The 23,590-nt window shown below is 39.4% G+C and overlaps 1 protein-coding gene across 3 annotated transcripts; it reads left to right on the plus strand.

Moving 5' to 3' along the window:
* Positions 1 to 1,356: 1,356 nt before the first annotated feature.
* On the plus strand, positions 1,357 to 15,131 carry clta (clathrin, light chain A). Of its 3 annotated transcripts, XM_061880436.1 has the most exons (7): positions 1,357 to 1,660; positions 3,857 to 3,885; positions 7,061 to 7,178; positions 9,132 to 9,243; positions 9,973 to 10,026; positions 12,490 to 12,525; positions 14,221 to 15,131. In XM_061880436.1, exons 1-7 carry the CDS (start codon positions 1,483 to 1,485, stop codon positions 14,390 to 14,392), a joined length of 699 nt encoding a protein of 232 aa, XP_061736420.1. In that variant the 5' UTR covers positions 1,357 to 1,482; the 3' UTR covers positions 14,393 to 15,131. The 3 variants fall into 3 exon arrangements, with proteins under 3 accessions (XP_061736420.1, XP_061736421.1, XP_061736422.1); XM_061880437.1 differs by lacking the exon at positions 12,490 to 12,525; XM_061880438.1 differs by lacking the exons at positions 9,973 to 10,026; positions 12,490 to 12,525 and having other exon boundaries at positions 1,358 to 1,660.
* The last annotated feature ends 8,459 nt before the right edge of the window (positions 15,132 to 23,590 follow it).

Here is a 23,590-nt window from a genome sequence, read left to right on the forward strand (position 1 = left end):
GGACACCACGTCCTCTGTTTCCAAATATAATTTGAAATGTGGACTCGTCAGACCACAGAACACCTTCCCACTTTGCATCAGTCCATCTTAGGTGAGCTCGGGCCCAGCGAAGCCGGCGGCTTTCCTGTGTGTTGTTGATAAATGGCTTTCGCTTTGCAAAGAAGAGTTTTAACTTGCACTTACAGATGTAGCGACCAACTGTAGTTACTGACAGTGGTTTTATGAAGTGTTCCTGAGCCCACGTGGTGATATCCTTTACACACTGATGTCGGTTTTTGATAGAGTACCGCCTGAGGGATCAAAGGTCCGTAATATCGCTTACGTGCAGTGATTTCTCTAGATTCTCTGAACCTTTTGATGATTTTTCAGACCGTAGATGGTAAAATCCCTAAATTGTTTGCAATAGCTCGTTGAGAAATGTTGTACTAAAACTGTTCGACAATTTGCTTACAAATTGGTGACCCTCGCCCCATCCTTGTTTGTAAATTACTTAGCATTTCATGGAAGCTGCTTTTATACCCAACCATGGCACCCACCTGTTCCCAATTAGCGTGCACACCTGTGGGATGTTCAAAATAAGTGTTTGATGAGCATTCCTCCACCTTATCAGTATTTATTCCCACCTTCCTAATTTATTTGTTACATGTTGCTGGCATCAAATACTAAATAAAGTTAATGATTATTTGCACAAAAAAAAAAGATTATCAGTTTGAACATCAAATATGTTGTCTTTGTAGCATATTCAACTGAATATGGGTTGAAAAGGATTTGCGAATCATTTTATTCTGTTTATATTTACATCTAACACAATTTCCCAACTCATATGGAAACGGGGTTTGTACTTTGAGTCAGGTGACTTGCATCTGAACAATTTGGCACTGTCAGGTTCCGTTAAATAATTAACCACCATGCCATTATTGTTAGCCCAGACACCACAGCGGTTGCCAGGAGGCTTTACGGAAATATTCTTGAACATTAAGAAAATAAATCTTTTAGACGAATGAGTGAGGGTATCGGTGCCATTATAAAACACCAATGACATTTTGAGAGCTGTTTTTTTTTTCCCCCTGCATACAACAGACAGTGAGTAAAACAAAACATAAAATAAGGTGATGTTTGTGCATTGGAATAAGTGAAAATAGTCAATAATGTCATTTCAGTGAAGATGTAACATTATTGCATATTTTTTTTATTTCATTGAAGTTGTGACAGCACGTCACGAGACTGGCATGGAGACGGGCGTTTTGTTGTGATTGGCCAATTCCTGTGATATCGGTATTTTGGTTGGTTCTTTATCCAGTCAGTCAGCATTCCTGGCTTTTCATTGGCTACCCCTTCCATTTCCGCTTCTCTAAATTGACAGTTTTTTTCTTTTTTTCCCCTGTCGTGTGTCCTTCCCTTTCAGCTAATCGCCTTTAGTCCACATCCACACCTGCTGGAGAATTCATATTTGCCGATAAATAATTAAAAAAAAAAAGCAACATGGATGATTTTGACATGCTCAACCCTCCGGCTGCCGGGAACGGCGTCTGCTCGGACGAGGACCCCGCCGCGGCGTTTTTGGCCCAGCAGGAGAGCGAAATCGCCGGGATTGAAAACGACGAAGGCTTCAGCATCCTAGACAGCGGCGAGGTGCCTTCGTCGCTGGCAGATAACAACGGTGGGTCATTATCCAGCTCAGTTTCTGCTCGCCATTGCTTGATAAATGTCGAGGAATGTTGTCGTGATGTTTTATCATTTAGCGAAATGAAATTATTCCCTTTTGTCACGTTCGAAAGCTGGCTAGCGCGGCTAGCAAGATAGCTAAGTGGGGTTAGCTAACCTAACCTGACACTAACCTCACTTGATATAAAAAACACATAATTTCCAATAAAAATATATCCTTATCCTCGTCGTGTATCTCATTTTGTAATACCCATGTTTTAAGTGATTAGAATATTCCAAGCCAATTTGCCCGCTAAAGTTATCAAGACAATGATGGCGCTTGCTGACCTTTGGCCTCATGTCTTGGTGCTTTACTTTAAAGCAGTGGTCTCAGACACGCGGCCCGCGGGCCAATTGCAGCCCGCGAGTCGTTATTTTGCGGCCCGCACCTTGATATGTAAATGTAGTGTTAGTGTAGCCCGCGAGTTTTATATTAATGGCATATTTGTGAAGAGTGAATCCTGTGAATAAAGGAAATCAGTGAACAAAATCCGCCCATAATTGCGAATACAGCCCCCATGGAAAGAACGTAGTGAAAGTGAGCAACTACATATGTGTCATGTAGGACAATATCTAAAGAAGAGTTTGCTAAAATGGTTCCTGTTAGACCCCCTACGGTAAACAAAAAGATAAAGCCAAGAGCTCATAGTAAAGGGGCTTCTTAGGGACGGCGTGGCCGTGCGCAACCCGAGGGTCCCTGGTTCAAATCCCACCTAGTACCAACCTCGTCACGTCCGTTGTGTCCTGACCAAGACACTTCACCCTTGCTCCTGATGGGTGCTGGTTGGCGCCTTGCATGGCAGCTCCCTCCATCAGTGTGTGAATGTGTGTGTGAATGGGTAAATGTGGAAGTAGTGTCAAAGCGCTTTGAGTACCTTGAAGGTAGAAAAGCGCTATACAAGTACAACCCATTTATCATTTATTTATTTATATTTGCTACAATTACCAACCCTCCCGAATTTTCCGGGAGACTCCAGAATTTCAAGGCAATCATTCAAGGGTAATCATTCCCGCCAACCTCCGACAGTCTTCACCAAACAACAATGTTCAATGGGTGCCGTGTTGACACTGCCTTTGACGCCCTCTACATCTTGTACTTACAGCGTACCATTCCAGACATTTCTGTATTTGGCTTTTATGAATACAAGTCATAGCATCCACCTTTTCATCAAACATACAACATAGTCTCAGCCACATGTTCTGTAAGGTTTCTGCAACGACTGCAAGGCATACTTACTGGTCACACTGACAGTGGCTATTTAAACAAGTTCATCACTGTTATAAATATGCGCCATACTGTGAACCCACATCAAACAAGAATGACAAACACATTTTAGGAAAACATCAGCACTGCAACAAAACAGAACAAATACCCAGAATCCCATGCAGCCCTGACTCTTCCAGGCTACCACCAAACCTCGCCTCCCAACTCTGCCGACTACCCCCACCCACCCACCCACCCACCCTGACCCCCGCGTCGGTGGAGGTGGAGATTTAGGGCTGAAAGGTGTTCTGGGTGTTTCTTCTGTTGTGGTACAGTGCGGATGTTCTCCCAAAATGTGTTTGTCATTCTTGTTTGGTGTGTGTTCACAGTGTGGCGCATATTTGTAACAGTTATACAGCCGCCCTCAGTGTGACCTGTCTGGCTGTTGATCGAGTATGTCTTGCAGTCACTCACGTGTATCGACGTAAGAGTTCTGCCGTATATAACAAGGCCGGCACGCTGTTAATGATGTTTTTAGTCCATAGCGATGACATGTAGTAAAAAGCGGTGAAGGCAGCGCTAACACGGAACCCTCATGGTATTGTTAACTGGGTGTAAATCAGGATTAATATTTGGAAGTTTACCCCGTGAAATAGTCGGGAGATGCACTTATATACGGGTGTCTCCTGGATAAATGGGGAGAATCGACTACTATGTTGCTAGGGTGGGTAAGCTGTCCAAAGAAGGTGAATCCATTAAACGTGCATGTTACAATTTTTAAGTAATATTTTCTTGCGGCCCAACCTCACCCAGTGTCTGCATCCAGTGACCCCCAGGCAAATTGAGTTCGAGACCCCTGCTTTAAAGAGTTTAAAATAAACCTTGTTTGTTTCTATGCATACTATTGCTGCTTGAGTTCTAACCCCCTTTTTCCCCTTGTCTTTCTAGATGGTGCTGTCAATGGAGAGTTTCATGGGGTAACTAATATTATTTTGTAAAACATATTTGTTAAATAATCAAACATAGTTTTCCTTTTTATGTTTTTGTTTTATTTGCAGCTACGGTGGCCAACAGAGGCAAAGTCCAAATGCTTCATAAACTTGGCTGTTATATTTTACTAATATCATAAAGTAACTGATTTACGTATCTAATGTTGATTTTGGATTGATTGATTGAAACTTTTATTAGTAAATGGCCTTTTTTTTTTTAATATCTCGATATTTTTAGGCCATATCGCGATACAAGATATATATATTCAAGGCCTTAGCCTTGAAATAACACTTGATGCATACAATCACAGCAGTATGATGATTCTATGTGTCTACATTAAAACATTTTTGTTCATACTGCATTAATATATGCTCATTTTAAACTTTCATGCAGAGAAGGAAATCTCAACTAAGTCAATTGACGAAAACTGTTTTTATTAAAAAGTTATTAGCAAGTGCCTTTTCAAATAATGCCACATATTAGCAGTAATGCTACTTTTGGTGGAAACACTTGTGCCCCACACTTGACAAATTAAAGTTGTCTATTCGACATATTCCCGCTTGAAGCCAAACTACCGCCAGACGATGGACCCCCTGCTGTTTTTCTTGGGAATTAATTCGTTCTTCATTTGTTACCACATTCACATGTTCCTTCTCTCGTATTACCACTCGCACGGCTTCGCTAGCATCACAGCTAAGTTGCTAACGTTACCTATGCTACCTGCTACCTTTCTGCTCCGCGAGGGTGTATATGACGTATGATGTGACTTATGTAAGAAGGTGTGCTTACTGTCTGTGAGAAGGAGACACAAGAAGGAGTGGGAAGAGCCTGTAGTGTAATGCCCACAGCTAAAAGCAACTGCGTGAGAACGTATACCCGATTAACACGATATAGTCATTTTCTATATCGCACAGAGACAAACCCGCGATATATCGAGTATATAAATATATCGCCCAGTCCTATGTACAATTGAACGTTAAATGGTAACACCCAAATAAGTTTTTCAACTTGTTTAAGTCTGGGTCCACGTTAATCAATTCATGGTACAAATATACAGCATACTATCAGCATAATACAGTCATCACACAAGTTAATCATCAAAATATATACATTTAATTATTTACATTATTTACAATCCGGGGAAAGGCTTGGGGCAGGGGGGTTAGGTTGGGTTGCTATCAGCATACTTCAGTCACCAACAATTATATAATCTGAGAAATGGACATTGTAACAGTGTAGGTCTCACTTGGTTGGATATGTACAGCGAGCAGTGAACATAGTGAGCTGAGAAAGCATAAGAAAAAGTATATACATTTTAATATTTACAATCCAGGGAGGTGGGATGTGGTGGGGGAGGGGGTCAGGCTAGGGTTGTAGCTGCCTGGAGGTTTTCTTTTAGTGCGGTTTTGAAGGAGGATAGAGATGCACTTTCTTTTACACCTGTTGAAAGTGCATTCCATATTGATGTGGCATAGAATGAGAATGAGTTAAGACCTTTGTTAGATCGGAATCTGGGTTTGACGTGGTTTGTGCAACTTCCCCTGTTGTTGTGGTTATGGTCATTTACGTTCTGAAAGTACTTTGATATGTACTTTAGTATCAGGGAGGTGTCGTGAATTTTATAGACAAGCCTCAGTGCAAGTTGTTTTGCTCTGTCCTCCACCCTGAGCCAGCCCACTTTGTGTGTTAAAAGGGCCCTATTATGCCAAACTGACTTTTCTAATGTGGCGCGGTTGGGAGAGTGGCCTTGCCAGCAACCTGAGGGTTCATGGTTCGATCCCCAGCTTCTACCAACCTAGTCACTTCCGTTGTGTCCTTGAGAAAGACACTTCATCCTTTCTGTTGATGGTTCGTGGTTAGGGCCTTGCATAGCAGCTCCCGCCATCAGTGTGTGAATGGGTGAATGTGGAAATATTGTCAAAGCGCTTTGAGTACCTTGAAAGTAGAAAAGCGCTATAGAAGTATAACACATTCACCCATTGGCAGCTGCTGTTGCTTATTTCGGATCTGCATAAGTTCCCCAAAATTTGAAATCAAACCATAGAGACATTCCTGAGACAAATAATAAATTAATCTTGCGTTCCTTTCTACTTCTGCCAAGCGAGCCGTTTAAAATTTGCACAACCTGTGACGTCACCGGACTATCCACACATGGTATAAATGTATCCAGAGTGCCTTGCGGGCAATTGTAGTCAGGGCTGTAGTCAATAAGCTTCTTTTTTTTCTCTATCCTCTTGCTGTAGGGAATACTTGCTCGTACATGCGCATGCATCATCCGCTGTTGCCATTTCAAATACAAAGTAGTGTATAGTTCCAATTTATATATGTCAGTAGGCTGGCAATGGAAGCGCTGAAAACTACAACATGGCTTACAGGGAGAAGTCTCAGTTGAAGTGGATGCACGTGAATAAAACCCGCTCACGAAGCGACGCATTCTCAAAAGACGTTCAGAAAGCAGCTTGAACTGTCTGTAAAACATAATTTATGCACAATTTTGACAAAGGAATAACCATTACATGCTGTGTAGACCACAAAATGTAGAACAAAAATCAGAACATGACCCCTTTTAAAGTACCGTGTTTAACAAAATCATTAAAGAAAAAAATTCCCTTGTTTTTCCGCGTCTTCAAAAGTCAGTCAAATTTCTTCTGGGCATTCCGCTAATGATTTTAAAAACACTATGTGCTAACAATTAATTCTCTATGAAAACTGAACTGTGCATGCACTGTCTCATTTGGTGAGTGCTACAGTTTTATTTTATGACCAAATCATTGTGCTTTCACTTGTGCCCTTTGCTTTAAATATCTGCATGTTAGAACCTTCTTAATTTCCCTTTCCTGTGCTGTCATTGCAACATTTTGCTGCCTTTTGCCTTGTCAGGACTTCCTTGTGAGTGTTTTTAAGAGAAGCACATACAATGGCAATGATTTATTATTTGGAAAGAGCCCCTCCAACAGCAAAAACTACACATTGCTAATTTCATATTGTCGGAAAAAAGAAACTGCCTACAAGAGCAGACTGCAGCTGTGAGGTGGCAGTTGGCAAGATTAAAGTAAGATGAATAATTCAAGACACAACCGTTATTTAGCTTGTCCTGGTCATGAATTAGACACTATACAAGGGAGTATCGTTTGTCTCATCCGTGTATATCATGTATCTTAGGAAAGCAACGGTCCATCTGATGCCTACGCTGCAATTTCCAGTGCCGACCGTCTGCAGGCGGAACCAGAAAGCCTTCGCAAATGGAGGGAGGAGCAAAGCGAAAGACTGGAATTGCTTGGTAAGCCCATAAGAGGGACTATGTTAAGCTCTGCAAAGTCTATCCTGGACATTCTTGCATTTTAATTCTTACTATAGGGGTAATAATTTGTTTTAACCTTGATTCGATTCAGAATTTGTGGTTGCCGATAATATTCAGAGGTGATCTAATTTTTTTTTTAGAACGAAACAATTCAGTGAGATAAAACTGATTCTGTAACTTTTTAGCAAGAAAAAAAATCAACCAATAGCAAAAAATTAAATGGCCAATGCTTTCACATCTTATTTGAATAAAATGCAACCAACACTTTAGGTTGAATTGACAAGTGGAAAACTTTTCTGCTCACATTTTTTATATTTAAGCAATTTTCTAAAAAACTACAGTAACCAACAATTTGACTGTAGATTTACCTGCTGAATAAAGTTCCCCGACTCGGCCATACAGTATCTGTTCTCCGCCCTGGCGTCGCCGATGTAGGACAGTGTCTGGAAGCATGTATGCCCCCTCATCCCTGTTGTTGGTATTGTCCCCTCGCATCATAATTTTCATAGCTTCCTTGAGCTATCTCTTATATTTGTTTCCGATAAAAATACCTTTCCTTGGCTATCAGTTGTTCGCTTCATGTTCTTGTGTTCATCAAGCTGTCACTTCCGATGTGTCGGCCGCATCCTTTTTTAAAGGCGGATGTATTTTATGTTTTTTTTGATGCTTTCCAACTAAAAAATAAACAAAAGTTTGCTTACAGCTGAGCCGATGGGCGGTCCTCTATTAATTCCATTAAACTCAATAAAAAAACTTTCAAAAAGCGCTAACGATACTCCATTTACATTTTGTGACTTGAATATTAAGAAAGTTTTTGTGATATTATTATAAGCGCTAACGCATAATTTTTATAGAGGCGCCGTGATCACTAGCGTGTGTGTCTGTTTACATCACCGAATGGTAAGCTGCTTCCTTTGCCTGTGAAAGTTTTTATTGTAGAGCATAAATCCTGCCTCTGGATATTAGATGGAAAAAGATGTAATCCTAAATGTTGGTATAATCTGAAAGCCAATTTAAACCTGTAAATGACGAGAACAACATGAAAAGGCACGTGGATCCACCCCCCTTTTTATTCGCGATGATTATGAGTAATTTTTCATCTAAAACGGGAATATAACGAGATTCTAGCTGTCTGCATCCTAGTGACAGCAATGATTGCTCCCATTAGCTTCATTGCTAATGGGAGCATGTTCCCTTTTAAAGTTTTGCAATCGTACTAAAACTGAAAGTGTTTGTGATGTAATCCAAATCCAAAAATGGCGCTGCTCCGTTCGGCTGCATCGTCACAAGATTTGTGTATTTTGGCTAAAGCATTTCACTTTGGTGTAGTCTGCATGTGACAAATAAAATTAAACCTTAATTAAAGATATCGTCTTGTGGCGTTTGATATTATGACCTCTCTCGACCACTGTCACTATCCGCCATTTTTGTTTTGATGACGCTACAGACGGGCAGGCAGACATAATGTTGAAAGTCTTAATTAAAAATGCCACACTTAATATAAAGTATGACGCTTTTAAATCAAATGTTTTCCTTTTTCTAATAGCGATAAAACCGATGATTCCAGCTTTAAATCGATAAATGTAGTTGAATATAAATCAATACATATTGATTAATGGTTGCACTTCTAATTTTTACCTATAAAAAAAGAGTTAAGCGCTAAAACATGGCAGCGCAAATGCTCTCGGTCACTGTTACTAACTCACTGATAGCGTTACACACAGCTTGATTTAGATGTGAATGATTGTGCCTCTCTTCATAAGTCTTGTAGTTGACTGGCAAGCATTTCAGGATGTAGGCTACGTTTTTGTCAATCCTTTGGCATAGACTGTGGCTCTTGACACTTAACGAGATATATTGTAGAAAAAAACATTTTATCTTTCATAAAATCTAACACTCTTTATTCTTCTGCTTGCTCACTTCCCTGGCCAGATGATAACTCTCGCAAACAGGAGTCTGAGTGGAAAACAAAGGCCAAGGTGGAGCTGGAAGAGTGGCATGCCAGGCAGAATGAGCAGCTGGAGAAAACCAAAACCAATAACAGGTACTATCCTCAAAGATGGCATCACACTGAGGACCTATTTTTGGTAACAACAAATGCAAGTTCTGTGTCAATAACAAAAGCCCAATTGAGGACGTCATGGTTTTAGGCAAAGTTGAAATTGAAACTGGTGTTTTTTCTTTGTTTAGTTCTAAAATAAGTAGTTGTGTATACAAAGCACGGTACCAGATGTTCTGGTTCGATTTTAAAGCTGTTTGTTTAGGCATTGAACTAATTGACACTTAAACAGATTGTATCCTTTTCCGCCTTGCAAAGTTCCAATATCGGGAAATGGGTGTTGCAACCACACATTAACACCCTAAATTAAAAACTAATTCTCATTAATTGAAAAAAAAAGTGTCACTGTATATTATTAAAATAAAATAGGATATAATTATTTTCCTTTGCCTGTCACATTATTGCAATTTTCAAATGATGACACTCCACAATCCGAGGTCTTCATTGCCTCAGACTGCAAATACTTTATTTTGTACTGGGCTGCTCGCAATCGTAGACCACTACTCATGTGAAAATACTAACACACGTCTCATTAACTCTCCATAAAACAACTGACGCCTAATTTCAAAGACCCTCGCTTTGCCAATTTAATTAATGCTTGATCTTGATTGTCTTGTAACTATAATACTTGTGTTCCATCCTCTTCTCCGTTTTACTGCTCTCTCTGTTCTCTGCCCTCTTGCTGCACTCTCGTGTGGGCGGATGTGTGTCCAGGGTGCTGGATGAAGACTTCTACAAGCAGCCCTTCTCTGAGCTCATTGGTTATGTGTATGTTGCTCCAACTAACATCCTCTGTCCTCATTTTGGTTTTGACCCCATGTTTCTTTTTCCATTTATCACCCACAATTTATCTCTCCTCATTAGTTCATACATAGTAGTTTTCATGTCATCCATCATAAACCCACGATCATTACTATTATTTCCCATTTACATTGTAATTTATGTGCATTCCCCCAAACATGTCACATATGAGAGTATGCTGCTGCATGTCCCAGCACACACATTCCCACTGCCATATACCTTTACTCCTTGGTTGAGTCACATGTACTTGCATGTATATATTTTTAACCATCTAATTTTTAGCAACAACAGAAAATCTAACATGTAACCCCCATGGAACTCGGGGTTTTTTAAATTTTGGAAATAAGTGCCTTTAAACAACTTAACTAAATATTCAGGTGTAGGAGGCTTTAAGCAATCATGTTTTCAAATTTGGGGATGCCAAAAATTGAGATCTTATTGTATTCATGAGTTATAACTGAAGTTCTATTCATCACAATATTTAGATATTTATTCAAGTCCATGTCCATACAAACACAAATCCCTAATAAATGCATACTTATCTCTGCATTAAGGCTTCTTGTCCACACGCACAAACAGACTATTGCAAACGATGGCAAAGGTGAAGAGTTCCAAAACATTCCACTCAGCGTATGTGTGTACACTGCTCAAACGGAAACTTGTACTCCTGATGACGTCAGGTGTGCACTGTCATTTCCCAAAGCTCAACAACACTGCTTTGCTGGCTTTAGACACACTATAAGAGGACTTATAATCAGCTGTTTTGGATACGTAAGCGGTCGGCCCTCCAGCTGATGGGGAAACTTTGACAAGAAAGACTTTTTCTTTTGTGTCATAAGAAAGGTGCAACATTATCTTGTTTTAATCCTTGAGAACAAATCATGAAGTTAACTTGTGTGTTGGTTCTATTTGTGTAGATAGAGGCATGCGCGACAGGGCACGCGCGTATAACACATCCGAGCAACTAAATAAAACAAAACACTTTGATTTTAGCTTCCTTTTTGTTTGTATATACTGATGTTAAGGCAATATACACATTATTGCACATGTATTTGTTATAATTCCACAAGAGTTTTGCAGCAGCACATGAATGTCCATGCACTTTGGCACTTAAACGTTGAGGTTTTCTTAGCCTCTTGTTAGTGCGTGATGATTTTTAGAAATAATGTACACTTGCTGAATAAACATGTTATAATTTCACAAGTGTTGGGTTTCAGTAGCACAGGTGCGAATGTGCGCTTTACACTCTAAAAAAAGATTCATAATGTTCCCAGGACTCTGTAAGTGCAGGCGAGTTTTAAAGATGATATGCATGTCATTCTATGTCTGGTATGAGAAATTTAACATAATAACAGAGTTGTAATGTTAACTAGTCTGAATGCTTTTCCAGCCTTCTTATTGGACTAAATGTGCATGACAGCTGGTTTGTGTGTAGACAGAGACATGGATGGGGATCATTTTAACCCCGAATGTGTTTTTGAGATTTTCTGTGTTCGTGTTGACATGGCCTAAGAAGTACAGTCAAGAAAAAAATGTACATTTCAATTCTTGCCTTGAAAATATTAGGCTTGTTAATATTTCTTGCACTTGTTGATGGAATGTATACATGCAATGTTTTCCATTTAGAGACACAACTGTTTCAAACTATACTTTGTTAGTCCTAAAGAAGAACAAGCCAGAAAGTGCCGAAATTGTGCAGCCTTTGCTTTCCCTCTCTAATAACTAAAGCGTCTTTGGGACAGAATTGTGGCGCACACTCCTTTTACCTCTTCACCTTTTTATAAAGAAAACCATAGTGTTAAGACAATTTTACCTAGCATTACCAACAAATTTGACATTAAAAGACTAATAATCAGGTTTTTCTAACATTGTGAACTTGTATGAACAAGGTTTCTCTTTTACCAGTCAGGCCTGAGCAATACAAAACTGGTTTAGGTCTAAGTAGTGCAATTTGAAAATCTAAGGGACCGTGTGGCACCCAGTTGGTATAGTTCCAATTCAAAGGATGAATGTTAGTCTACAATAATTAACAATTGTGCACAGGGCAATGTCATGCAGTGTACACTTTTGTAATGGAAAACATTTAAATTCCTCTTTATTTGGAAAAGTATTAAAACAAAACTATTGATTTGGGCAGTAAAAGTCACATCATCAGCTCCCTTCCATATTGGCGACTCGTGGCCACTCCAACCAAAACACAAGCTTTCCAGTGAGTGAGCAAACCAAAGGCTGCTCGTTGATTGTACTTTTGAGCACTCAAGAAAGGCTGAAAAAATGACTGATAATGTATTGATTTTGCATGCTGGCTTTTAACATCTGCATTAAGCTTCATTATTTATTTCATTTTGCCCCCACCCTTTGCTTTTTCTCTTCTGAATTCTGACCTGTGAAACTGTTTCTCCCTCTTTTCTTTTCCTATGCACCTTAAAGCACACACATTAACCATCCTTGCTACCGCCTAGACCAGTTAAGTAACCAAACAAAACACCCAAATATTCATTTGTTTGCTTATGCGATGGGGTTAGATGCAGTATTGTGTGTTAGCTAAGTTAATGTATTTAGTGTAACACTCCCTTTTGTGTTGTGCCTTGTTTGTGTATAGTGGAGAAGTTTCATTTGCTCTTCATCCCCATGTTTGCTTTGTGTAATAGGTTGTAGTTGGTACCTTTTGTGGTTTGATTTACGGGTTGTTAAATACAACAAGCAATGCCGATGAATAGATTTTGTAATAAGGAGGGTATTGGGGGGTGGGTGAAGGTAGTGTTTTGTATTTGTTTAGCTAATGTTTTGCCTTGTAATAGTATTTTTTAAATTCCCCACATTTTTGTTTTGTTTTACTGTTTTCAATTAGACATGAATTGATCAGTTTCACAAGTAAAATACACGAAATCAAAGAAAATCACATTCCAAAAAAGCCTGCTCTTTAGCACCATGCATGGCAAAGGCCCAGTAGTGCTTCCACTTTGGACTTGGTTAAAAGCAGAATAACAAAACACTTGACTCTGGTGTTTTGTTTTAATCAAGTACAAATACAGTGATGAGCTTTTCATTTCTATAACTGGCTTTTGCAAGGTATAGAAAATGTAAGAACGTCCCAGACAAGTGAGCAGCTATGGACTGAGTTTTCAATGGCAAGGTATTCCCACAACCTTCTTAGAATTCTTGTTTCATCAGATTTTTCTACACGCCCTTCTTATTTGCTGAGCTATAAATAAAAGTAACAGCACTGTAGCGTTAAGAAAAAGAATCGGGGTATTTAAGTTGTATTTTTTCCATTATGTGAAGAGAATGCTGATGTCTGTGTTTCCCGCTCTCAGGTAACCTCTCTTGAACCGATGACACTAACCTTGATGAAAGATTAGCATGTTAAAATAAAAAAAACATTAAAAAAGTTTTATTCCAGACAGTGCATGATAGGCTGTGTGCTGATATGCCTCACTGAACTTTGGTAGAAAACTAGAAGACAATGGAAGGTCAATGGCGACACTTTGTTTGCATCATGTGATCAGCATTACTGTGCTGAGTCATGTGAAAAGTTTAATCTTTAATGTCGCAATATAACCAGTAGCAACATAAAGGAGTATACACTTATTGTGTTAAGCAAACCTAAGATTTTGTTCTTGACCACTACACATACTCTTTGTTGCTCATATGTGAGTGTTAATACCCCCGAATAAGAATGGCTTCATGTTCTGGATTAAAAGTAAAAACTGACATTTGGAGATAAATCTTTTTATTTGGACACCGATCTAAGTGCATACTGCATATCAAATATACTTGGCTGTTGCACCGTCCAAACCTCTTAGGCACTAGTTTGCTTGTTTACATAGTATTTTTTTACTTCATATCAAGATCTTCAAAAAGTAATGTCTAAAAAGGGAAATGTAGTCACCAATGTTTGAAGGTGGACATACTTCAAAAATAATTGTATTCCCATACATTTTTTTACATAACTGCAGAACTCTTACAGCTACCTTCTCTCCTTTTACTAAGTTGCATTTATCAATCTGGCAAATAATTCTTACAGTCTTTGAGTTTGTTGGTGATCAGCAGAGGACTATCTGAGAGCCGTCTTTTACATTGTTCTTATAAGTACGTACGTCACCTCTTACGCTACTGATCGACTTCCATACCCTCTCTTCTCCCCTCCGTCCGGTGCAGGGCGGCCGAGGAGGCCATGATTTCAGACATGGACGAGAACAACCCTGGCACAGAATGGGAGCGTGTGGCTCGCCTTTGCGACTTCAACCCCAAGTCCAGCAAGCAGGCCAAAGATGTGTCCCGCATGCGCTCCGTCCTCATTTCCCTGAAGCAGTCCCCGCTGGTCCGCTAGACTCTGCTTCACTCCATCGAATATCACCACCAATGCAAACACAACCTGATGAAAAGGTGGCATACACCCCTTTTTCTACATGCGTGTTTACCACACACAGACCTAGCTTTCTCTAACGGAAGGACATAGATCGTTATCGCACCCTCATCCTAGCGTTCCACTCCTGACAGGCCTGTAAGAAGTTCTTGTCTTCAAGCCAATCATTCTATGGGTCCATCGCTACACTGCGGTGTGGTTTGGTTGATCATCAGACTATCCACTCAATCTTTCAGCTTGTCAACTTTAAATCTGCTCTTTGTCTTGTTTATGGTTTGAGACAAACATTTTTGTCATCAGTACCTAGTAGTTAATCATCCTTCCAAAAAAGTTTGCTTTAAGGACCAAATTTTTAAAACTAAATCCAGCAAGTGTTTTTTGAACTGTGTTGTCCCTACTTGTGGCAAATGTTGTCCAGTTGATTTCAATCTATGCATTTCCTTATGAAAAGCTCATCCCGTCTCCAGTCATGAAATGAACAGTCCAGTACATTACAATTTAATGTTTATGTGTGTTTGCAGTGTCCATGTACTATCTTTGTCCACCTATGTACATATACAGAAAGCACTATATATACAGAATATAAAACATATGTTAGTCAATACAATTGTGGTTTTAAAGAGAACTAGATATTAGTCAGCTGTTGTTCGACCATGCATGTCCATGTCCATTGACTTCAATATCAGTAAACGGTGAATGACAACTTTGGTTCCGTTCTACCTCGCATTTGTGTCTTAAGAGTTTCCATCTTTTGTCAGGTGACTGCTGAGCTTTCCTCTCATTGAGAACAAATAAACCAAACGAGTCTTGGACAGTATTTATATCTCCTCCAGGCACTAAATCACGTGATATTTATTTTAAACTGCAATCTGTGTACAAAACTGAAGAACTAACAACTTCCCCTTAGATGTTTAGCAACTCATTCCCGGCAATATATGTTCTTTTTCATCTGAAAGAAAGTACACAAAGCCGGAGTGTTGTTTCTCATCCCAAATAACCTAAACAGTAATTATACTGATTTTGGCAAACTTTAGAAAAGTGAATTGCCGTACAAATTTGAACAAATAAAACATGCTATTTGGTCATGATTAGTTTTGGGAGCTGCAGAAATGTAGAGCTACTGCCGAGATAAGCTTCACTGCCTAGTTTGGCCACAAGAATTATGCTTTAAACCAGTGTTTCTTAACCATGCCATTACAATAACAATTGTCGGGTAGATAGTGCCCCCTATAGGGCCAACAATTATATTTCTCAGCAGTGGTCTGTATGGGCCCTAGGTAGCAATGCTCAGTTAGTTATGGTTTAATTGATTTCTAACACATATGAAGCTATATTATGATATGTCATATAATCTACATATTTTAATTTCTCTTTACATGTTGGAAAATTAGTTGGAGGAAGCAATGCGTATTTAGTCCTACTCCTTTTCCAATTTATAGCAATTGTTAACATATTTGTTCACTTTCACAATAGCAAACGAACCGAAGTCCGGAGCTAAAGCCACAGAGAAGTTTTTAAACATAAACATTGACTTAAGTGGTAATGGTGTATCTTTAATTTTATTGACAGTTCAGAAACATTAGGTAGATTACATGTTAGTACTAAATATTTTTCAATCGTTATTTATGAGTCCCTGCTTATGCAGTATATTTGTTTAATACTTCAATTTCTAATCAGCCCGAGTTAAGCCTTAATAATAATCTTTGTGATGGTTTCATATCTTTTGACAAGGTTGTAAACTGTAAGAAGGTTAGATATAATTATTGAATACGAACAAAATTTAAAGTAAAATGAGTAATTTTGTGTTAATATTTGAGTGAAGCCCCAGGCCTTTGGACCCCGAGGTCAAAATCGTTAAGAACCCCCGCTTTAAACGATATGTCCTCCAGAGTTCCCCCATAAGTGCGACTGCCTTTCTACACTTAATTAAACTTCCAGTTTTACCTTAGGGAGAAGTAACCCAAGACGACACATACTGTATAAGGTTACTAATTCTATAGTAAATCCTCCATACAATACACCAACCTCCAGCTCCAAAGTGGGGCTGTTGTAAGAGTTCAAAAGCGAGGGTTCAGTCAGTAGTTCTGACAAAATCTCAGACACAGCAATGTAAATATGTGAATGGTTCGACAATTTTTGGTTGTGTATGCAAAAGGACAGACAGTTGATGACTGTATTGAGAATTGTATGTGAATGAGTTGACAAAATATGCAAGTGTGTGTGTGTGTATGTGAAAGGACAGAGTAAAGTTGGTCTGTGAGTGGGGATGAAAGATCGATGTTGCTGTTGAGTGTATGACAATGAACACACAGGTGTTGATAGTAAAAAAATACCAATGACTAGGTGTGGTGAGATTATCCTATGCATTTGACCCATCACCCTCACCCCTGGGAGCTGAGGGGAGCAGTGAGCAGCCCCGGTAGCCGCGCCCGGGAATCATTTTTGGTGATTTAACCCCCAATTCCAACCGTTGACGCTGATTGCCAAGCATGGAGGCAATGGGTCCCATTTTTATAGTCTTTGGTATGACTCACAACCTACCGATCTCAGGGCGGACACTCTAACCACAAGGCCACTGAGCAGTATTCGTATGTGAATGGACAGACCGATGTAAATGATGTGTTTATGCGAGTAGACAAATGTCAACATTGTGTCTTTATGCAAAAACAGGAATGAAAGACAGATGTGTGTATCCCAGCAGGCACCATATATTGATAAATTTATTATAAATATACAAGTCCTTTTAAAATTGGCTTCGAAACAACGTTGCAAAATAGTTGTGAGACAACTGTCATGTTTTGTGGTCACGTTCTGTTTGGTTTTGGACTTATTGTGCACTCTTGTTTTTGTCACTATGACAACTCATTAGTTTTCACCTGTTTTCACGCACGTGATTCACTTGGAGTCATGCACCTGTTGTCAATCACTACGTCACTTTTTAAGCCTGTAGTTGCCAGGCAGTAAGCCTGGCGACATCACCCTCTACACACCCTTGTTATCCATGCCGATGATCCACGCTCCCTTTTCAAGATTCAAGGTTGTTTATTTTCATATGCACAGTTAAACAGACAGTTTGCCGTACAATGAAAATCTTACTTTGCTAGTCCACCCTTTAAAAAAAATTGTTGGAAAACTAAATAAATTCATGAAATTAAATACTTGTAAATTAATAAAGGGAATAAATGAACATAAATGCACAAACCCCGTTTCTATATGAGTTGGGAAATTGTGTTAGATGTAAATATAAACGGAATACAATGATTTGCAAATCCTTTTCAACCCATATTCAGTTGAATGCACTACAAAGACAAGATATTTGATGTTCAAACTCATAAACTTTATTTTTTTTTGCAAATAATCATTAACTTAGAATTTCATGGCTGCAACACGTGCCAAAGTAGTTGGGAAAGGGCATGTTCACCACTGTGTTACATCACCTTTTCTTTTAACAACACTCAATAAACGTTTGGGAACTGAGGAAACTAATTGTTGAAGTTTTGAAAATGGAATTATTTCCCATTCTTTTTTTATGTAGAGCTTCAGTCGTTCAACAGTCCGGGTGTCTCCGCTGTCGTATTTTACGCTTCATAACTTTGCTAGTCCACCCTTCAACAAGTCACACGGTACCTAGCTAAAAAAAATAAAATGAAAAATAACGATAAAAATGTATATACAAGGCACAGTAAGTAACATAACATTATTGCACATTCTGACTGTCAACAGTATAAATATGGAGGTGACCTTGGGTCACAGCAGCAGTTGAAGTGTCTACAGTGATGGTTCACAGTTCGGGGGTGGTCAAGGTACCTGTCTTTAGTTCAAAAAGACAAAGTAAATGGGGGGAGGGCGGGGGAGCTAGCATTCACAAGCCTGACGGGCCTGTGGGTACAAGTTCCAAGTAAGTTTTCGTTATTCATGCCATAGTTTGCAAGTTTTGTTTTATGTCCATAGTTTATGTTGTAGTAATAGATTAGTTTTCATAGCCAAGTTTTGTACCTCTGCTGAGAGCGCCTTTTGTTTATACCCTTTGTTTTTTTGTAATATTTGAGTTATTAATAAAATATGTCATTACCTTCGCGCCATTTCCGGTCCAGTCGCTTTGCACCACGGGAAAACAAACCCCACCATAGTCCAAGTCTTGCCAACAACATTAATGTCTAACGTTGGATCCACGTTGTTGGGTTAGGAGATTACCAAAAATAAAAGGTCAGATCAACGTCACAACCTGACATTGAATAATCGTTGCCAAATCGCTCGACATCCATTGCTTTCGGTCCCCTAGAGAGGGGGGTTGCCCACATCTGAGGTCCTCTCCAAGGTTTCTCATAGTCAGCATTGTCACTGGCGTCCCACTGGATGTGAATTCTCCCTGCCCACTGGGTGTGAGTTTTCCTTGCCCTTTTGTGGGTTCTTCTGAGGATGTTGTAGTCGTAATGATTTGTGCAGTCCTTTGAGACATTTGTGATTTGGGGCTATATAAATAAACATTGATTGATTGATTGATTGAAAAAGCATGTTGTTTCAACGTTGTATTTGTGTTGGAAAATGGCCAAAATTCAACGGTCGAATCAACGTCAGAACCCAACATTGATTAAACTTTGTCAGAAAGCGTGTTGTTTGAGTTGCGCAACGTCGGAACCTAATCCAACAAGTTCTCAACGTTGACGTGTGTGTGTGAATAGACATGTTTACATTGCGTATGTAAATACATGAAGTGACAAACAAATGATGTGGTCATGCCAGTCCCCAGAATAGATATTTACAGAGTTATTACTGATTGTATCACATTAACTAGACAAACATCTCAATACAAGTTATAGAATATCTGAAAGACCCGAGCAAATCTTACTTCTTCATTCATTAAGACATGTCCGAAAGACAGGATCTAGATTGAAGGGTGGTATCGGTCGGACATTTGAACGTGTGTGTTTTTCCACTTGACTTTGAGGAGTGCCCATGACCAAGAAGACCTGTTCGACTGGAACCTGTCTAAAATAACATGGCCCACTCCTTATTTAAGCAAACGGTCTTACTCACCGATAGGAAGACGATTAAAAGGATGATTACATTACATTGTTATTTCACAGATGACGTGGGTATAGTAAGTAATATTTGTTCTTAGAGCTCATCCCTCAGTCACAATGTCTCAACAAGAGTAAATACAGTTCTCACATGTTGTAACTTTTCAGCATCACTGCATTCCATTGGCTGCATCAACGACACAATGACAATCTAATCTCTAGTAAAAGTATTCATCCATCCATGTTACCCGGCATTATACCAGGCAAGAAAAGGTCGTCATAATAATGTATTCTTTTCTTTTCTTTTTATAATGTGTAAAAGGTTCGAAAGCCGATAGAGCTTATATGGAGGAAATCTTAACAATGACGTGCATGGAAACCACACACCTTACATGAAGACAAAAGAACAGTTCTCCCAGGCTTATGTTTGTACTAAATTAAAACAATATACTCCGTTTCAGTCTGTGAGAATTAGAAACCAGAAAAGAAATATGAAAAAATGTGTTTGAAAACAAAATAAATTCATGAAATTAAATTAATAAAGGGAATAAATGAACATAAATGCACAAACCCCGTTTCTATATGAGTTGGGAAATTGTGTTAGATGTAAATATAAACGGAATACAATAATTTGCAAATCTTTTTCAACCCATATTCAGTTGAATGCACTACAAAGACAAGATCTTTGATGTTCAAACTCATAAACTTTATTTTTTTTTGCAAATAATTTAGAATTTCATGGCTGCAACACGTGCCAAAGTAGTTGGGAAAGGGCATGTTCACCACTGTGTTGCATCACCTTTTCTTTTAACAACACTCAAACGTTTGGGAACTGAGGAAACTAATTGTTGAAGTTTTGAAAGTGGAATTCTTTCCCATTCTTGTTTTATGTAGAGCTTCAGTCCTTCAACAGTCCGGGGTCTCCGCTGTCGTATTTTACGCTTCATAATGCGTCACACATTTTCGAAGGGAGACAAGTCTGGACTGCAGGCAGGCCAGGAAAGTACCCGCACTCTTTTACTACGAAACCACGCTGATGTAACATGTGGCTTGGCATTGTCTTGCTGAAATAAGCAGGGGCGTCCATAATAACGTTGCTTGGATGACAACATATGTTGCTCCAAAACCTGTATCCAATCCAATCCAATCCACTTTATTTATATAGCACATTTAAACAACAATAACGTTTCCAAAGTGCTGCACAGCCATGTTAAAAACAATTGTAAAAAAATAAATAAGTAAATAAATAAATTAAATTAAATTTTAAAAAAAGTATATATATATATATATATATATATATATATATTATGCTCCACCAATGACTGAATAAAAACAAAAAAATAAATGAATATAAAACCAATAAAAACAATATAAAAACAAATATGATTAAAAACTATTTTGAAAGGGTAAAATCAATTAAAACAGTAAAATAGAAATCAAAGTGTATAAAAAAACACAGAGGACAACAGAGAACAGAGGACCACACAACTCACGTAGTGTTATAAGCCAAAGAATAAAAGTGGGTCTTAAGATGAGACTTAAAACACTCCACTGTGGAAGCAGTGGAGTATGGACCATTCAGCATTGATGGTGCCTTCACAGATGTGTAAGTTACCCATGCCTTGGGCACTAATACACCTCCATACCATCACAGATATTGGCTTTTCAACTTCGCGCCTATAACAATCCGGATGGTTATTTTCCTCTTTGTTCCGGAGGACACCACGTCCACAGTTTCCAAATATAATTTGAAATGTGGACTCGTCAGACCACAGAACACCTTTCCACTTTGCATCAGTCCAACTTAGATGAGCTCGGGTCCAGCAAAGCCAGCGGCCTTCCTTGGTGGTTTTGATAAATGGGTTTTGATTTGCATAGCAAAGTTTTAACTTGCACTCATAGATGTAGCAACCAACTGTAGTTTTATGAAGTGTTCTTGAGCCCATGTGGTGATATCTTTTACACACTGATGTCGGTTTTTGATGCAGTACCGCCTGAGGGATCAAAGGTCCGTAATATCATCGCTTACGTCCAGTGATTTCTCCAGATTCTCTGAACCTTTTGATGATTTTACGTACCGTAGATGGTAAAATCCCTAAATTCCTTGCAATAACTCATTGAGAAATGTTGTTCTAAAACTGTTCGACAATTTGCTTACAAAGTGGTGGTGACCCTCGCCCCATCCTTGTTTGTAAGTTACTTAGCATTTCATGGAAGCTGTTTTTATACCCAATCATGGCACCCACCTGTTCCCAATTAGCCTGCGCACCTGTGGGATGTTCCAAATAAGTGTTAAATGAGAATTTCTCAACTTTATCAGTATTTATTGCCACCTTTCCCAACTTCTTTGTCACGTGTTGCTGACATCAAATTCTAAAGTTAATGATTATTTGCACACAAAAAAATGTTTATCAGTTTGAACCTCAAATATGTTGTTTTTGTAGAATATTTAACTGAATATGGGTTAAAAATTATTTGCAAATCATTGTATTCCCTTTATATTTACATCTAACACAATTTCCCAACTCATATGGAAACGGGGTTTGTATATAATTTAAAAAACAAACCCAGATAGAAATGCTGTGAAATGTATGAATAAATTAATGTGGACTAATTTAAGCCTTCACATAATAAATAATGATTTATTTCAAGGACATCCATCAGGATACTTTTCCATCCATCCATTTTTTACCGCTTGTCCCTTTTGGGATCGCAGGGGTTGCTGGAGCCTATCTCAGCTGCATTCGAAAAAATAATACAAAAATAACTGTATTTGCTGTTTTTATGAAACAAAAATGCATGCAAAATGTATACAGTCGTGGCTTTTTTTAATTTTTTATTTTATTCTTTTATTGAACAATGCATATACAAACAAATATTCGCAATGTACACAAAAAATAGACAAAGCACTTTCAGCATATCCATCCATTTCCTACCGCTTATTCCCTTTGGGGTGGCGGGGGGCGCTGGTGCCTATCTCAGCTACAATCAGGCAGAAGGCGGAGTACACCCTGGACAAGTCGCCACCTCATCGCAGGGCACTTTCAACATATCTTAAAGAGTTAAAAAAAAGAAACAATGATTGTCACACACACACTTGGTGTGGCGAAATTATTCTCTGCATTTGACCCATCACCCTTGATCACCCCTTGGGAGGTGAGGGGAGCAGTGAGCAGCAGCGGTGGCCGCGCCCGGGAATAATTTTTTTGGTGTTTTAACCCCCAATTCCAACCCTTGATGCTGAGTCCCAAGCAGGGAAGTAATGTGTCCCATTTTTTATAGTCTTTGGTATGACTCGGCCAGGGTTTGAACTCAATAATTTCAAACACCCATCAGGTTGAGCATATTCTGTTTTTCACAAAATATGGAAAGGAAAGAAAATTAGAGCAAACACAAATATAATAAAATAAAAATGAGTGTGAAGTGACTGGGATGAAAGTCCGCACCTCCAAGTCCGAGTCCATGGTTCTCGCCCGGGAAAGGGCAGAGTGCCATCAACGGGTTGGGGAGGAGACCCTGCCCCAAGTGGAGGAGTTCAAGTACCTCGGAGTCTTGTTCACGATTGAGGGAAGAGTGGATCGACAGGTGCGGCGTCTTCAGTAATGCGAACGCTGTATCAATCCGTTGTGGTGAAAAAGGAGCTGAGCCGGAAGGCAAAGCTCTCAATTTGTCGGTCGATCTACGTTCCCATCCTCACCTACGGTCATGAGCTTTGGGTTATGATCGAAAGGATAAGATCACGGGTACAAGTGGCCGAAATGAGTTTCCTCTGCTGGGAGATAGGGTGAGAAGCTCTGCCATCTGGGAGGAGCTCAAAGTAAAGCCGCTGCTCCTCCATATCGAGAAGAGCCAGATGAGTTGGTTCGGGTATCTGGTCAGGATGCCACCCGAACGCCTCTCGAGGGAGGTGTTTAGGGCACGTCCAACCGGTAGGAGTCCACGGGGAAGACCCAGGACACGTTGGGAAGACTGTATACGTCTCCCGGCTGGCCTGGGAACGCATGGGGATCCCCCGGAAAGAGCTAGACGAAGTGGCTGGGGAAAGAGAAGTCTGGGCTTCAATGCTTAGGCTGTTGCCCCCGCGACCTGACCTCGGATTAGCGGAAGAAGATGGATGGATGGATGCACCTTATTGCCTTTT

This window comes from Nerophis ophidion, linkage group LG20 (assembly GCF_033978795.1).
Source record: "Nerophis ophidion isolate RoL-2023_Sa linkage group LG20, RoL_Noph_v1.0, whole genome shotgun sequence".
NCBI classification, from domain to species: domain Eukaryota; kingdom Metazoa; phylum Chordata; class Actinopteri; order Syngnathiformes; family Syngnathidae; genus Nerophis; species Nerophis ophidion.